Raw genomic sequence first — 18436 nt, 5'->3', positions numbered from 1 at the left:
ATTTCTCAAGACATGACTACAAAAACATGATCTCAGTGCCTTTCAGCACTGTACTTCTAAGCATGAGAAAGTTATTTATGTATGCTTTTATGTTGAAAGTTTTTCCGCTTGGTTATATTATAAATTAAAGATGCCAAGAAATTATATTCTTCGTTTAATCTTTTATACAAGCGTAAGCAAACAGAGTTTGCGTGTGAACTTCACGACTGTGCAACTTGTATATAGAGACTAATAACTTCACATCACTTGCCTTAACAACCAATAATGCTTTATGGATATATATATATAATCTATTCATTATGGGAAGGATCACTACCCAGAGCAGTTTCAACCTTTATTGAGGTCTCATCCTTGCGAGCCAGACTAAGAAGTGATACCAAAGTTGAAGTCATATTTCTATATACAAGTAGCCAAATGGTGTCACACCTTATTACTAAAATACTTTGTAATAAGGATTAGAGATAGATGTCAAAAGTTTTTTGATTTGGTTAAACTATAAATTAAAGATGCCAAGAAATTATATTCTTGGTTGGTTTAATCCTTCATCCACGTGTAAGTAAACAAAGTATGCGCATGAAGTAACTTCACGATTGGGCAATTCGTACATAGAGGCTAATGATTTCACATCACTTGCCTAGTCATGAAGTTATTTCACTTGCAAACTTTGTTTGCTTACACTTGGATAAAGGATTAAACCAAGAATACAATTTCTTGGCATCTTTAATTTATGTATGCTTTTAGTTTATAACAATATAGGAATTACTGAGATCTGCACTGACATGAAATCACTGCTATATCTAATTCACTGTGGTGATGAAACTGAATTTAGTGAGCATAAACAACAAATAAATGCCTTGCTATACAAGAGCAAGCAATGAAAGTTTAAGTTGTAACTTAACTTATATTTATTTTGTAATCCACTGAAAAATTACATTAATGCTTTTCACTACAAGTGACCTATAACTATACACTTTAAGATCAAATACAGATCTTAAGATCTACCCCTAAGAAATAATAATTATTATTATTATTACATTAAACCTCCAAGGAGTCCAAAGACTCATCGAGGGAAGGCACCTACTCTACAACTCTCTGTCTCCACCTGATCCCAACTACAGCACACCACATCTACCATCATCATTTATTTACAACAATGCCATCTACTGCCCACCACTACTAGTACTTTCACAGACAATCACAAACATCCATGCCAATGGTGGGATTCGAACCTGCAGCCTTTGGACTGGATAGTGGATGCGCTAACTACTCGGCCAACCAGGCCGGCATAATACAACACTAAGAAAAAATTAATAAAGCATGCTTTCGTATTATTGCAGTATTTTCCAAATGTGGGCTGTAAGAGAGAAAATCAGCTATAAGTGATAACCAATACCAGATACTAATAAAACTTATCAGATAATATTTTCACTGGTATTACAAATTTATTTAATGATTCATTACATATGTACGTGCATACATACATGTACATGATTTTGTGATGGACTACTAAAAATTATATTATACTGAAGAAAATGAACAGTCATCCCCATGTTTGTTAAGTTTAAAAATGCTGTGCTACTGTAAAAAGGGTATTATTTAATGCCATTTTAATACATATTTTACTGTAAAATATATTTTTGGCAGAGGATAAAGAGTACCTTTCAGCAGCAAATCTTAGGGGAATCCACACAGAGCATGATATAAATAATATAACACTACTGATTTAATACAATTAATAAATTTATTATGGAAGCTCCCAAGTGTAAAATCTTACATAGAAGGATTTTAGAATAAAACTTCTTCTACACCGATTTTACTTGGGAAATAAAAATTAATTTAATATATTTATAATTTGATTAATACTTAACTCAATTTTGCTGTAATAAACCTGAAAAAAAAAATGTTAGAATAAATTGTAATAAGAAATTTGTACAGACAAAGAATTAACTCAGACAGGATTAGCATGTAAGACCTGAGGCAATCGCAACTCAAAGGTCAGCGAAGTACAAGGTTTCCCGACTTGACTCACTGACAGGCGGGTGGCTGAGAAGACCCCTTCAAGAAAATCCGAGCAATTAAATCTGTAAGAGTTCCTAGGTCAGGAGAGCAGAATAAAAGGGGGACAAATCAAAGGAAAAGTGGCTTTTTCGTGTGAGGTTTTCAGTGCTAGGCTTTTTTTCGGTGTGAGCCTTTCAGAGGCGAGGTTTTCCAGTTCCAGTTTTCCTTTCCTGCTATAGCTATGAGGAGTTTCCAGTGTGACCTGCTGTTCCGAGGACAGGGATCCACGTCTCGCCAGCCAAAGCCCAACGATGATGGGAGGCTTGTAATAGCAGTGGAGTTCTACTCCAGAGTCCCACCACTAAATTCCTTGACGATATCTGCGTGTGAAGTATCATCGATGTCGTAAAATGTGCCTGTGCATGAATTTTACTGGAAAGCAGAAGAAGGTGTCAACAATCTCTAGGATCTTGTGTAATGAACTGGATGACAAAGTAACAAGTAAGACTTTGTGAAATTAATGGCAAAGATTCTGAAATTTTTTTGTTGTTAGCATAAAGAGCAGTAGTAAGGACGGAAAGCCAATTTGTTGAAAATGATTGTGAAGTAGTATGCAGAGTTATAAGGAAATAGATAATGTTATATATTGAAGAGGGAATAGCATGTGAAAGTTTTTGTTAAGCCTAATATCATATATAGTCTGAGTTAAGTTAATATAACGTATGTGCAGGTCTGCTCCCGTGTCTGAATTATCTGTGAGCATAATTAATTGCATTAGTCATTGAGCTTAAGCGAGAAATGTTAAGTAATCTGGTGGAGAATCAGACACATGAATTTTATGTTCTTTCCATGTCAATTTTTATTAGTGAATTTGAGTTGGATTAATTTAGTATGTGTAGTGTAAACTTTTTTTTATGCACTTTGATTTAGCAAGAATAAATTGTTTTGTTTGTCAAATAACTTGCCTGATTCTGCCTGACCAATGCATTTCACATAAAAAGACAGACCCTATGTGACCTTAAGAGTTAAAGTAGCCATGACTGAAGAATAGTAGATTTAAATGTTGCTTGACTTAGAGATAAATTTAGAGATATTTCTGTGTTGTGCTGGGCATTTTTCTTGCGAGTATTGGAAAGATATTCAATTCCTCTATGCGCTTTCTAATGGTGTCTCATAAATAAAAATAAATTTTCAGAGATCAAGTTGAGAAAAAGCCAGCCATTTAAACAAAGGAATTGGCTCCAGCCAGAGGCAATTTCTAAATTTTAAAATATGAACGTGAAGTAGCATAGTCACGACCTTGAGAGGTGAGGGAGTTAAATTAATAGACAAAGGATTAAAGGTAGTAGTCTATTTCAAGCAATGAGATTATAAATGGCGTTACAACGATTAAAATAAGACAAGTTAAGTAAAGTTAAATAAGTTAAAGTAAAATAAATAAGTAGAGAGGAGAAATATTGAATATTGAAGTACAAACAAATTTTTAAAAACAATATAAAAATAAATATATTTTACACAAGCATTCAAGTATAACTAAACCTGATATATATATATATAGTCCATCAAAAAAATGTATACACACTTTAACAGATGTCATCTATGGACATTTTTGGAAGTTGGATCAAATTATGGTAGCAATGTGCAGTATGATGTTCTCTCAAAAGATGACGTTACTCACATGAATACTAGCATCAACATGTGACCGGTAGGACAGTCAAACAAAATGGCCGAGGTACGATTGTCATTCGAAGAACACAAGACCATTTTAAAGTGGTATTTCAAATTTGAGAATGTTGTTGAAGTTCAATGACAATGGAGGCATGAGTTTGCAACACACCTGACAATTTCACATATTCGTGATTAGTTTGAGACCCATGGTACCATGTGTAATGTGCAGAAGGGAAGATCCAGGAGGCCTGCACAGCAACCAGTCCTGCTTCCTTAGCTATGGTGTTGAAACAGTTTACATGCTCGCCACAAAAGTCTACCACACAATGTGCACGTGAGACAGGAGTTAGCAGTGCAAGCGTATGGTGCATTCTTAAAGCAGCTAAATGCAAAGTTTACATACCAAGATTATTACATGTAATGAATGAAGACGATCCTAATCGAAGAATGCAGTATTGTGAGTGGTTTCAACACATGGCAGATGAGGAGTTTGTGAGGAAGATGGTTTGGTCTGATGAAGCACAATTTAAGCTTAATAGTACAGTGAATCGGCATAATGTGTTTACTGGGCTCCAGAAAATCTGGACGTTCATGTGGACAAGGATGTCAATTTACCAGAGCTCAATGTCTGGTGTGGATCGTCATCTAGGGGTTTAATAGGACCATTCTTCTTAGAAGGTATTGTTACTGGTCAAGTGGACCTAGACATGCTATGCACATCCATTTTACCTGCCATTCATACACTTTATGGGAATGATCAATTTCTCTTCCAACAAGATGGCACACCACCACCAAGACATGAAGCTTACCTCGAGAGTTTGCAGTGACAATGGATGGGACAAAGAGGTGCAGTCGATTCCCCCCCCCATACGTTCTCCTGATTTAACACCCTTGGACTTCTACTGATGGGGGACTCTAAAGGATGTAGAAAACCAGCTACACTGGTGCCCCTTCGGAAAGAAATTGAAATAGTTATGCGCAGCAATCCCATTGGACACTTTGGCCAACGTTTTCCGAGCAGTCGTTCATCGTAATAATAAGTTTCTGATGCTAATGGTAACCACTTTGAGCACCTCATGTGTAGAAGTCAAAGGCAACTTGTATTCATTCCTTGATGTCTGTATAAATTTAGTAATACAATTTTTATACAGGTTTTTCTTTTGCTGAAGTGTGTATAGATTTTTTTGAAGTACTCTGTATATGACAAACTAGTACACATAGTTGGGGACAAAAAATTAATCGCTATTTACTTCATGTTTTGTTTGAAGATCAAGTAATTCCCCTACATTCTGCAGTGGCACAAGTGGATTTAATACGCTGTCCAAAAATGCAATTATGTAGTTGGCTAACAGTAAACCATTGTATTTGATAGTTCCAGCTTTGTGGATATGTACTAGCAGAACTGGATATGACTGGAGCTTGAATTTGCGCTGACATTCTCCTTCTGGCCACCAACAATTAACAGCAGCAAAAAACACCTGTAAGTTAAAAACAAAAGAAATTGATTTTACCAGTTACAGTACCAAATTTTTACAGTGGGAATATTGATGATAAACACACTACACTTTGAATTTAAGGATAAGTTTTACATCTCTCCAAAGGAAAAAATTCCTGTTGTATATTCCTATCAGCATTATGTAAGCTAGTTGCCATTGTTGGAGAAAGTAGAAAGTAGCATTGTTTTGATGATGATAATAATGTGCATACTGTATTGACTCAAATATAACTCGCCCTCACGTATATCTGGCACCACTGATTTTACTTTACAAAAAAAGAAATTAAAAAGTTTTGCATATTTCGCACATTTTTTATGCAGGCGAAAAAAGTTTAAAACTTTAAGAAATAGATAGTCAATGTTGTTATGGCAGTATAGATATTTTGGAATTCGGTTGAAGAGAATCAGCATTTCAACTCAACAATTGTCGGCTTGCCTTTGTCGCTGAGTTGCACAATATTTTGTTAATACCGCACCAATCATATGTGAGACCGGAAGTAGCGATAGCGAGTAGTAGCCATTTTCAATCATGGTGATCTTATGATTCCAAAATGATAAAAGGACAAGCAATAATGAAACTGTTTGTTTTAATTAAATTACAGAAGGATTGGCACTAAAGATTCAAATATATCATGTGGCGAAGGTGAACTGCCAACCACATAAATAACATTGCTAATTAAAATTTAAATGCATTCATTTTATAAATAATGTGAGCAATTATAATGAATACTGAGAATCTAATTATAAACATCGATTTAATTTTTTTATAAAAACTTTAGTTTCAAAAAATCCCCGCATATATCTTTCACCACAATTTTTTAACTTTAATTTTGGGGAAAAAGTGCGAGTTATATTCAAGTAAATATGGTAGTAGCTTTATATGAAATACACTTTATAACCTTGTTTGAGATCTCTCCCACCAGGATCCCGAGTTTTCTCATTTCTGAGCTGCCCATGCATTTCAAGTAAGTGAGGGCATTTTGATGTTCAGACAATTTATGCATTTTGTTGTACATAGATATGAACCTCCCTAATGAAACTTATGCCAGCAGAAGTGTTTATAATAGATTTAGTTTAATCCTTTATCCCAGTGAGAGCAAACAAAGTTTGCGCCTGAAAATATCTTCAGGACTAAATATAGTGTTGTACTATCTTATCCAGTAAGTAGTGCAACACCAAGGCAACTCGTGGCAAAGGTGGAGCAAGCTACCAGGCACTTCTAACCCAGTATCTCCCATAATGCAAAACACATTTCCTATGTGGAAATGTGTAATTTCCTATGTGGAAATGTGTTTTGCATTATGGGAGATACTGGGTTAGAAGTGCCTGGTAGCTTGCTCCACCTTTGCCACGAGTTGCCTTGGTGTTGCACTACTTACTGGATAAGATAGTACAACACTATATTTAGTCCTGAAGATATTTTCAGGCGCAAACTTTGTTTGCTCTCACTGGGATAAAGGATTAAACTAAATCTATTATAGTCTAACCTAGTGATAAATAAATTTTCAACAGCAGAAGTGTTGTTAGGATCATATTGCTTTCTACTCTCAAGCCACTCAAGTCTTGCATCATGGTATACCATGCTTGCTTAATCTGGTTGGGAGGACCATTAGCTGGTGCAAATGGCTTTAGTCATTTTCCATAGTGATCCTCAATGAATACTAGACCTCGGCCCTGTTGAATGCCTAATGGTCTTATGATGTACAGGATTCTGTCATACTGATGCTTGGTTCTATTCTTCTCAGAGACAAGATTTTTAATTTTGACTTGAAGTTAATAAGTTTGTGTATGATTCAGTAAATGTAAAATGCAAGTAATATGCCTATAAAATTATGATTTTATAGGCATATTACTCAGTTGATAACTAAATCTAGGAAATGAACTTGTGGAGAGCAATGCACAGAATTGAATACAGTTCTGGAATGATACCATGCTTGTTTGGAGCAGAGGAGAACTGGGTTATGATCAGAAATACATATTGTCACTACATTCAATTTATAATGGTGTAAAACATTCCAGAATATGAAAACATCCAGGATGTGCACTGAAGTGCATAGGTTCCAATGTATCCGGTTAGCAAATTCAAAAAGAATTTTTTTCATTACAGTTTGAAATTCTGTTATTCCAAGCAGCATGCTGACATTCAGATCTCCTGTTGTTAGAAGGGTATAGTTTGTGTCTAGTATTTCTGCTAAGTTGGTTTATAGCAACTCTTCTTTCAGTTATATACACTTACATTTTCAGGCTGCCCTAACTAATTGTCTGGATTATAAATTAAAGATACCAAGAAATTATACTTGGTTTAATCCTTTATCCAAGTGTAAGCAAACAAGTTTGCACCTGATCCATTTTCAGGAATGGAAAAACTTCCAATAACTGTCTGGATGTTCACAATTGTGATCTCTATATTAACTGCCGATTTTCAATTTCACTGGGGTTGTATGTTGCATTTGATAAAAATGTTCCATAAATATCTGAGTGGTGTTTGCAATACAGAAACTAGCTTCTAACCAGATGTTGTTAATGCATTTTGTTGACAAGAATTAACTCTGTACTGTGGGATGTGAATTCTTCAATATGACATTAATACCTAGGCAACAAAAATTCAAAAAAAAAAATCTGTGCTGGTTTTTTGTAGGCATTAACCACTGATTAACACAGCAAGGACTGATTTTAAGTGCATAAACATGCTTACAGCTTCCAAGCTAGGTTTTGATTTGCTGAAATTAAGAAACTTCTCTCCCAGTGTTGTGGATTTGGCTGGAAACTGTGGCTCAGATTTTGCCTGATTCAATGCCACTGATACTAGTACAAGTAGCACACATTTGGTTGGTTTTTGGTAACAATGAGAGAGTGCGAAATCCTTTTGGGTTGTACTTGTCTTCTAAGTTGCAGTTATGTAGGGCACTTAGTGTTGCCTTTGTTTTGTCATATCAGGTAGTACTGCATACACCTTGTAGTTGGAAAAGTATAGGGTACCACAACTGGCTAACATCAGTTCTGCACAATTTTTGCCACACTTAAAGCAATAAAATTCTGCCTTGTAATAGTGCTATAGGTGACTGAATTTTTGATAACAGTAGTACTGGCAGGTCAAAAACATTATGAATCATAGGGACTCTTGTTTGGTAATAAAATTAGAGAATTTTAAGATCACAGAACTTGTTGCTGGTGGATCAACATACGTTAGATTGGTTCCTGTCATCTCTTAGAACACAAGATTGAGTTTACCAGATTTAGTCTGCAACTTTGAAGATTCATCATTATTTCTTCCACTATTACCATTTCTGTGATGCTCAACATTCACAGTAAATTTACTCATTTTTCAGGAAACATGTAATATGGATATTCTTTTCACCCAAGATTTGGTGACGGTGCAATAATCAGTGAATCGCTCTAAGATGTGCTTCCCTCTCCCCCTGATCAACTGAAATCTGTCATAGTTGTCAACGGTTTTCCTTAGATTGGCCCACTACTAATGACAGCTTCAGAATGCTTACTTTGTTCTTCCTTCCTTCCACATCATTAGTTCTGTTAATTTAATGACCAGGTTTGACAAGGAGAAATGACAGCTAACTGGATTCTAAGCACACTATGAACTATGTGATTTTATTAATTTACAGGATTTGTCAATAATCAGAAATAGTCTAATAGCAATGGCATTTATTTAAAGACTGATGGATTCAAGCTGATTAAGGCTATAAAATTTATAAATGCTCTTTTTTTAAAAAAATTGGAAAGTCAACATTAAAAATGTATACCTTGAAACAACTTAATGAAGTCATTCTTGATACTGGAGTGTATAATGGTAATTATGATCATACTAGTATTTTTATGAAGTTTAATGATAATGTAGATCATATAACTAAAATATTTTAATTAATATTTCCTTATTTTTACAAACTAAAATTGGCACTGTCAGGGAACAATATGCAGGTAAAGATATACAATACCAGTCAAGCAAGTGATGCTAAAGCAAAGCAAGTCCTAAATTGCACCATCTAGTGAGCTTCATTGGTGCTCTTCATCAGGCTGGTGGTCTCAACATGAGCATTTCCCACATGTGGGACAGTTTTATGCATCCAAATTTGAGGATTGGATAGTTTTTCAAAACAGAGACAGATTCAAGGAAAAGACATTCGTGTGGAATCCCTTTCTGTGAAGCAAGTAGCATTTGAGAAGATTCTGCTGTAGGTATCCAAGGCAGAGTGCAAGTTCTGGGCAAACTCAGTTGTAATAACAGATGTGGTTTTTGCATTGAGATTCTAATTTTGGCTGTGCTGTCTGTTTTGTCATGGACATATTACAGTTGTAAGGACATTGGTAGACACCCAGCAAATCTACTAACTGGTGCTAGTCTCAGAAAAATGGATAAAGGAGGCAAAATTTTTATGTGATCTGAAGGACCTCATCAGATTGTATTTTCAACAGTATTTTTGATAACTTTTCAGATATGCCTCAGATATATGGGATGGCAATATATTTACTACAATTGGTGTTTGGGTGTGGTGGGAACATTTTTTTTTTTTTGATCCGATGGGGACTATAGCCATTGATTACAGTCCTCATGAGATTAAAAAAATAAAAAAAATCATCATCATTAATTTCCTGATGTGTAACCTGAATGGGTGTTCAAGGTTACTATGACAGAACTACATGATTAAGTTTGCATTATTATTAATCTCCTATCAACAATTTTCCTCCAAATCAATCTATTACTTGTGAGCACTCCAATATTGTCAATATCTAACATTTTGTGCTTCTGAGCCACTTCTGACTGAATCAATCCACCCAAACCTTGATCTTCCTCTGGGTTTCTTTTCTGTCATTCTGGCAAACACGTTTTGCTAACCTTTCCTCACCAATTCTATTTAAGTGGCCATACCACCTTAGGTTATCGCTACTGACCCATTCTTGAATGCTAATGTCAAGTTCCTTTCAAATATCTTCATTTTTAATATGATTATGCCATCTGTTCACTCCCATAATTTTTCTAAGAATGCTCATATCTGTGGTCTATAGTCTTTGATGAAGTTCTTTATTTCTAACCCAACTCTAAGATCCATAACTTTAAAATGGTTTGAATACTGTCTTGTATACTGCTAGTTTAGTGTTTTAGCTAAATTTTCTCTTATTCCATATAAATTTATTCAGGTGACTACCCACATACCAGCTTTGCTTATTCTGTTGTCTATTTTCATATTTAACCTGCCATCTTCACTAAAATCTGTGCCTAAATAGCTGAAATATTTTACTTGTTTTGGAAAGGTAACTAACTGCAATTTGCTAGGAACCTGAAATCCATCTTCTGTTAAAACAGAACTACCATCTCAGAAGAAGAGGGAAGCAGATGTTTTAGACATCTATCTGGTTTTGTAGCATTTGATTTTAAGTTTTCTTGAATGACCTTCTAACAGAAATAACCCAATGTTTTTCTTCTTTGTTTGCTATCATCACCAGATGCTGCATGCAACACTTCAGAGATCTCTGAAGCAGTATTTTAAAGTATAAAACACAAATGAATGCACATACTTTGCTCTTTCATATCACTCATTTTGAAAATTATGATATTTAACAAATGAAGTGAACAATTACACTGAATAAACATGAAAACAAGCTATAATATTGAGAATTTTTTTTAATGAAGTAGTACAATAATGCCTAGTGGAAGCAGTAATGCTGCTAAGCACCTACACTCCTTCCAGCCAATTCAGAAACGTTTTAGCAGCATCTCATATTTTGAAAATGCATAATTAAAAATTCAAAAAGAAAAAATTCTTACCTGTGAGTGATAATACCTTGCAACTGTTTCCAATTCTGCTTTAGAATCTACACATGATGCATCCCAAGGAGCATAGTACATAACAAAGGCCACATCTTTATCAAGAAGCAGAGACACCAATGCTTTAATGTTACCCAAATAAAAATCGGTAACAAGAGACGGAGTTGGAAAAAATTTTTCAGGAGGGTTTGCTTTTCTTGTTTTTAAAGGCCTGGATATAGAAAGAGAAAAAGACTTAATGTCTGATTTCAGCAAAATAATCAATCTAACTGAATAAAATATTTTATACAGAAAATGCAACCTATCTATAAGCTACTATCTAAAGTAAGATGAAAAAAAAAGTAAACATGATAGCCTGTAAAAAAGGGGTGACTTTAAATTAAAGAATTAAAATTAATTTTAATCCCTTCTGGATTAACCAGATTGATCTCTTCTGGTCAGAAACCATCATTATTAGGATGCTTATTGGTGCATTACTTCAAATATGAGAATCAAAGGAAGGACAGATTTGGGATTCATACAGCATTAGAAGTTCTAAAAGTGAGAAGCAGTAACATAATGAAACATAACACCAAGTGTTTTTTGGAGACGGTGGAAGAAGATATGGATTCATTTGAACAACAGAAGACTAGAGATGACAATCAACTCAAAAAAATAAGATCTTGTTTAGAGATCTGGGTATTATCAAAATATAAGAGGGGGAGAAGGACAAACTGATATCTTTATTATTATTCAGGCCTCCATGGAGTCAAAAGACTCATCATGGGAGGCCCAGCCTAGGAAACACAAAGTCTATCATACCACTCCTTGAACTCATCGACTGTTCAACCACCATGCAAAGAAACCACACCTCACCCTCTTACTCACAGCATCCTTTTGTAACTTCCAGGGATGGTCCCTTATCATTGCTCCTTCCCGCTGTTTTCCACCAAATGAACAAATGAGTCCACATTCTCTCAGCCAATTCTCATAATTAACATTGTACAGTCCTGAAACCATCTTTATCCACCTCTGTACCTTTTCCACAGTTAATTTATCCCCTTCAAATCCTGGACCGAATTTGAGAACAATAATCTAAGTGTGGCCTGATCAGGGTCTTATACAATGGAACAATAACTCCTCTGCAGGTCAGCGTCCTTCTCAGTATTGCAGCAATCCTCTGGGTTACCTTTAGCACCTCAGCAATACGTTCTCTGAATTTAAGTTTTCTATCAATCATCAACCCCCAGATCGCATCTCCCCTACTTCCTCCAGTATATCTCCTCCAATAGAGCATGCAGAGTCTCATCGGTGTGTCCCAAACCTCAAGACCTTACATTTTGCTGCATTAAACCAACACCCCCATTCACTTGCCCATCTGTCTAGCTTATTCAAATCCTCTTGCATGACTACCACATCTACACTATTACTAATAACCCTTCCCAGCTTCACATCATCTGCAAACAATTGAACATCCCTTGCAATCCACTGACAATGCCATTGATATAAAGGTTAAACAATATAGGTCCCAGTACTGAGCCCTGTGGGACCCCACTTGTAACTCTCTGCTTCCTTGAAACTGCTCCACCATACACAACTCTCCGATACCTATCAGACAGCCAATTCTGAATCCAGTTGACTAACCTGACATCTAAACCCATGTGATGCAACTTAAATATCAGCTTATCATGTCAAATGCCTTTGCAAAATCCAAAAAAATGGCAGTATATGCCTTTTACTCATCAACTGCTATTGTCACTTTATTAAAAAAGGCAATCATTAACAAATCCATGTTGACTCTCACAGATAACATTACCCTCATCTGCCCAACACTGTATATGGTGCCTCACTAATTTCTCCAAGATCTTAACTACTGATGAAACACAAACTGGCCTATAATTAGACACTTCTAGTCTGCTACTGCAACCCTCCTTCTTTCTTCTATCTTACCTTCCTTCCATTCCTTGGGTACCTTTCCAGTAGCCAGACTTTCACTGAAAAGCCAGATCAACAGAGCTGTCAGTTCCTTAGCACATTCTCTCAAAACCTGTGGTGAAATACCATCCAATCCCACAGCTTTACTGAAAAGCAAAGCAAAGCAAACAGCCAGAAAAAAAGTACTGATGTAACTGCAAAAGGTGTGAGGTAGACCATAAGATGACAGCTGGTAAATAGATCGCAAAAGATTCTCCAAACCTTTCTGTGGCTTGTGTCCAAAAGTAGACAATGTTGTTGAGTTTTGCTACTCAACTTGTTGAGTAACAAAATCCATACTGATGATAGTTATGATCTTCTCTATGGCTTACAACAGAACTGAGGTAAGTGATGAACAAGATATATGTACCAAAGGGAAACAGAAGTGCAATAAAACATTCTGTGGAAGTGTTGTGCCCAACATTCTGTGCCAAGAGTTTGCACCAAAATCCAAATAAATGTACTTATGGTCATATGTAACACACGTTATCATTAGTAAGAACTTGTAAAATATGCAGAAAGCTTAATAAAAGCAGATATGCTAAGAAAGAAAATTTTACTGCATCTTGAAAAGACACTGCTGAGGTGGAATGCAGACAGATGTGTTGACAGAAATTATATTTGAAAAAAGAATAAAACATGCTATGGTCATCTGGTACACGACACCCTCAGTGCATTTACTTGTAACTCATGGGTGAGACATCCCCCAAACACCCACCCACACACACACACACACACACACACACACTAGGGGGGGGGGTATGGATATATCAAGATGCAGAGAATGCTACCTCACTCTTCACACACCCAACAAACAAGACCAGAATTAGATTGTGTTGGATGAAGACAGATTTTCCCTATTGAACCCCCCCCCCTACAAATAAGATAATGTTTTTTAACAGTCTAATAAACTGGTCAGACAACACACTGCTCCAAACTAACTAGGCATTTTATTGGTCTACAGCTGGCAAATAAAAACAAGCAGCAGATTTTACATAACACTAACTCACTGATGATACTAATGTGCTATGAATCTCTAACTATTTTGCTGGTGGAATTGTGAATAAAAATACATAAATTACCATCAATTTAGAGTTAATTTCAAAATTTTGAGATAGATACATATTTGATTATGATATAAATATCTGTTTAGCTTATTTAGATTTTATGTAATATTTAGACATACAGTAGTAACATGAAAAAAACTGACTGAGAAATTAGAAATACCTTAATTACATAAACTAATTATATTCTAGACAGGCTACACTGCCAAAAGTTTCACTGAACTCAAAAATATGTTGCAGAAGGAATTCAAAAGGCCATATTTTTAAAGTGTCAAGTAGGATTGACCAGTAAGCGCATCTGGAAGAAGCTCCTCTGATTCGATTGCTCTGGTTGTTTAAAAAAAAGAAAAGGAAAAAAACTAGCAATATTGCTTATAAATTGCATTAGACATACAGTGGGTGATCATATTATTAGAGGCACCTCCATAAATTAGTAACAATTTTACACTTCAACCAGTTATAATAAACGAAAACTTGGTTACATGGAGTTCTTTTTATTTTTTTATTAAATAATTATGTTTACTAATTTTAAATATACAGTTGACAAAACTGTACTGTTGGTTTCATAATCTGTCATATGGACGCCATTTTGTGTTTAGATTCTTGGCCACCGCTTGACAGCCATCTTGTTCAGTTGCATTTGTTTATAAGTTATTGAGTTTATTCAAGCGTTTTAATTACTTTTGGAGTGTTCTTATAATATTTTGATGATAAGTAGTTTATTTCAAGATTTGTATATGGTTTATAAGTGTTGTATTGTGTCATTTTATGATTTTTTTATTCTTTTCTTGACAGAGTGTATTTTTACCATGTGGAAGGCCAAATATCTTTCTCCAATGAAAATTTCAGAAATAAAAACGCTCTTAATGAATACTGAACATTCTCAAAGGAAGATAGCATCAAATGCTAATGTTTCAGGGGCATCAGTGGGCCGAATAAAAAAAAAAATGATGCAAAAATTGAATTGGCACCAAAGCATTTGAAGAAATGTGGCCAAAAATAAATTATCACCACACGGGACGTAAGAAAAATTTTTGCATGAAAAACAGGAAGGCACCTCAGAGGGTTCTTACAAAAATGATGCAGGATACTGGCATTAAGATATTTTCAATGACAGCTCGTCGACGCATCAAGGACTTGGGTTTGAACAATGAAGCAGGATCAATACATCAAGGTACTGGAGCAAGCATGTCAAACTCAAAGGCTAACACGGGTCAAATAAATGAGGTTTAAGTTTATGTGGGCCACAAAAAACAAAAACTTCAATTTTCATAAAAACTCAGGTTTATTTTGAAAAGCACAGTATAAAAAAAGAACTAGAACAACGATAAAATTAACGTTTTCTCCCTGACACTTGGCATCTCTTCTCTGCTACTATCTTTCCTACTTTGAGGGGAATCTTGTTTGCAGTGATTACTTTCAAAACTGATCCAAGGTGAATGTCAGTAATTCTGGATCTGACAGGAGACTTATTTCCCTTCAAAATTGTAAATAACTGCTCACACTGATAAGTACTTCCAAACATGGATATAATTTCATATGCGAATTTTCGAGTATTTTTAAACCTAGCAGGTAAATATTTGTAAAATCCAGGCACGCCAACTTCACTGAATTTTGCCTTCAAATCTGAATCACACTGGATCTCAATTACCTCCATTTGCATTAGATTAGGTACTGATTCAATATTTATTGAAAAAAATTGAAGAAAACAAAGAAATCTTGTCTTCCAAAAATTTAAAATCTGCAAACCTTGATTCAAATTCAGTTCTAAGGCTACAATTTTTTCTGCGTATTTTTGATACGATGCAGTTTCACTTAAACTTGATTTGTTCATGTTGCATGTTGGAAAGTGCGTTAAATCTTCATTTTTCAACTGCTTTTCCCAAAGAACTAGTTTACATTTGAATGCCTTAACTTGGTCACACATGTTTGTAATGATCTGATCTTTTCCTTGCAGTTTTAATATAACAAAATTAGTGTTTTGTTATATCAACCATGAAGGATAAATCTTGCAACCACACTGTGTCAAAAAACAGGTTTGTGTCATGATTTTTAGTTATTAAGAACTGACATATTTCTTCTTTCAAGTCCCAGAATTTTTAAGAATCTTGGAGCAGGATAGCCAACGTACCTCGGTATAGTAGGACAAACAGGAATATTCGCTGTCTAATTCACTTAAGAAAGCAGAGAACTGTCACTGATTTAAGCCTTGAGATTTTATGAAATTAATGATTTTTTTGATAGATGTCAACACATTTTCCATGTTTATTACTTTCGCACATAATACTTCTTGATGTATAATGCAATGCATATGATGAATCTTGGATCCATCATAAATTTCACTTTTTTTTTTTTTTTTGCAGTAATGCCACGAAAGCACTGTTTTTTCCGGTCATAGAAGGAGCTCCATCTGTAGCTACAGAAGTTAATTTTGACAGAAGTAGATTGTATTTTTGCAGAAGTTCAAAAACACAATTAACTATATCTTGTCCTGTACTAGTGTTATGCATTGGTACTAGTACCAATAATTCCTCAAAAATGTTGAAATCCGTGTCGCAAGCAAGAAGAAACACAGCTAATTGAGCTATGTCCCCAATGTCCGTACTCTCATCACAGGCAATGGAAAAAGCTTCAAAACTAGATGATTTTGCTTTGATATGAACACTTAAATTGTTGGCCAAATCAGTAATTCTTTCCGCAACTGTATTTCGAGACAAAGAGATTGTTTGAAAAGCCTTCATATTTTCAGGACAAATAATTTCTGCAGCTTTAATTAGACATTTCTTAATGAAATCACCTTCAGTAAAAGGTTTTGAGTGTTTAGCTATCAACTCAACAAGACATAGCTTGCATGCACCGCCACTTCACTTTCTGATGATACTCGAGTAAACATGAACTGTTGTTTTTTCAGTCCTGACTTGAGCTCTTTCAACTTTTCTTGTCTCATTAATCCCTCTTAATTATCATATTTTGATTTATGTTGTTCACAGTGACGATTAATGTTGTATAACTTTGGTACACTGATAACATTATTACATATTAAGCAGATTATTTTATTTTTTACTTCACAGCAAAAATACTCTAATTCTCACTTTTCTTGGAAATTTCGATGTTCGTCAGCAATTTTTCGTTTATTACTATCACTTGGTTTCAATAGAGACATGCTGAATACAAAGGACTGATAAAAATTATCATTAACATAAAATAATACAATATTTTAATAAAAACTGATATTTTTTTCTTGAACATCAACTTACCAGACACTAAATAACTGCACAAATTAATAAGCATAATGTAAATAAACTTATTTTTCTTGTTCACCGAAAGCGAAATATTTCCTGTTACGCACACCAAACAAGTCAGTTCAAACAAGACTGATGACTAGACGTGGGTGTGGCACTGGCACATGATAGTAGGTATATAATCGGCTGTAATATAAAATCGGATGTGGTAGAAATTGTGGGGGAAATGGTTTGCTTGCATGTAAAGGAAATGAATGCAACACGGCTATATGTAGTAATAACTTTCATTGGCAAATGTTTGGCTGGGCCGCAAAAATATTCATCACGGGCCGCATGCAGCCCGCGAGTTTGACACCCATGTACAGGAGACTAAGATGCTACCCCAGTTACAGGAGTGGTTCCTGAATAACGATTTCACATTCATGCATGATTCTGCTCCTTGCCATAAGGTAAAAAAAGTAACAAAATTCCTGAATGACAAAAAAGTCAAGGCCTGGAAATTCACCAGATCTCAACCCCATCGAGAACCTTTGGGAACTGATGAAGCAGGAAATTTCCAAGGAACTTGTCACCAACAAATGCCAATTGATAGAGCATTTAATTGATGTGTGGCACAAGAATAAATCAATAAAATTAAACTGCGCCAAATGCATAGAAAGTATGCCCAAAAGAATCTAAGCAGTAATTGCAGCAAAAGGCGGCATTATCAAATATTGACCTCATAATTATTTCTATATACATTTTTCTTTAATTATATAAGCATACTTTACTGTTTTTAAGTGTATCATTAGAGGACTAATTTTAATAAAAACAATTTGATGTAAAAACATTGAAAATGTGGTTTTATTTCTACCCGAAACTCAAAAAATACCTTTTTTGCACTGTGGCTCTAATAATTTGATCACCCACTGTAAGTTATGCAGTTTCGATTAGATTTGCCATAAATATGTTATTCTGTACAGTATATTTCATAGCATGGCACATAACACTGGTGTGAACAGAACAATGAAGCCCAAGATATCCTTGTTCAAGCAATCACATGCATGATTCTGCACATAAGGGACTTTATGTAGTAGTGTCCGTGAACTATATTCTTTACTGAAAGCAAGAGAAGTGAATTATGTGCAAAAGGTGTTTTGAGAGACAGCGCAAGAAATGCAGGCTGAGACAAAGTAGAAGTGATGATTATAAAAATAGCACAGATGATGTGAAGAATGAAGAGCTGGCCATAATG

The 18436-nt window shown here is 35.1% G+C and overlaps 1 protein-coding gene across 1 annotated transcript in view; it reads right to left on the bottom strand.

The window, feature by feature from the left end:
• The window catches only part of LOC150097320 (thioredoxin domain-containing protein 11), a 243433-nt gene that overhangs the window by 200396 nt on the left and 24601 nt on the right, over positions 1-18436 (bottom strand). The window contains exons 2-3 of the mRNA XM_090407348.1: positions 10944-11154; positions 4917-5144 (exon numbers count right to left, since the gene is read on the bottom strand). Of these exons, the coding sequence (XP_090263474.1) occupies positions 4917-5144; positions 10944-11154 (439 nt within the window). The remainder of the gene's footprint in view (positions 1-4916; positions 5145-10943; positions 11155-18436) is intronic.

This window comes from Typopeltis vanoorti, chromosome 17 (assembly GCF_054136105.1).
Source record: "Typopeltis vanoorti isolate ZY-2024b chromosome 17, IOZ_Tvanoo_1.0, whole genome shotgun sequence".
Lineage (NCBI taxonomy): Eukaryota > Metazoa > Arthropoda > Arachnida > Uropygi > Thelyphonidae > Typopeltis > Typopeltis vanoorti.
This window is presented reverse-complemented; position numbering and strand designations above follow the sequence as displayed.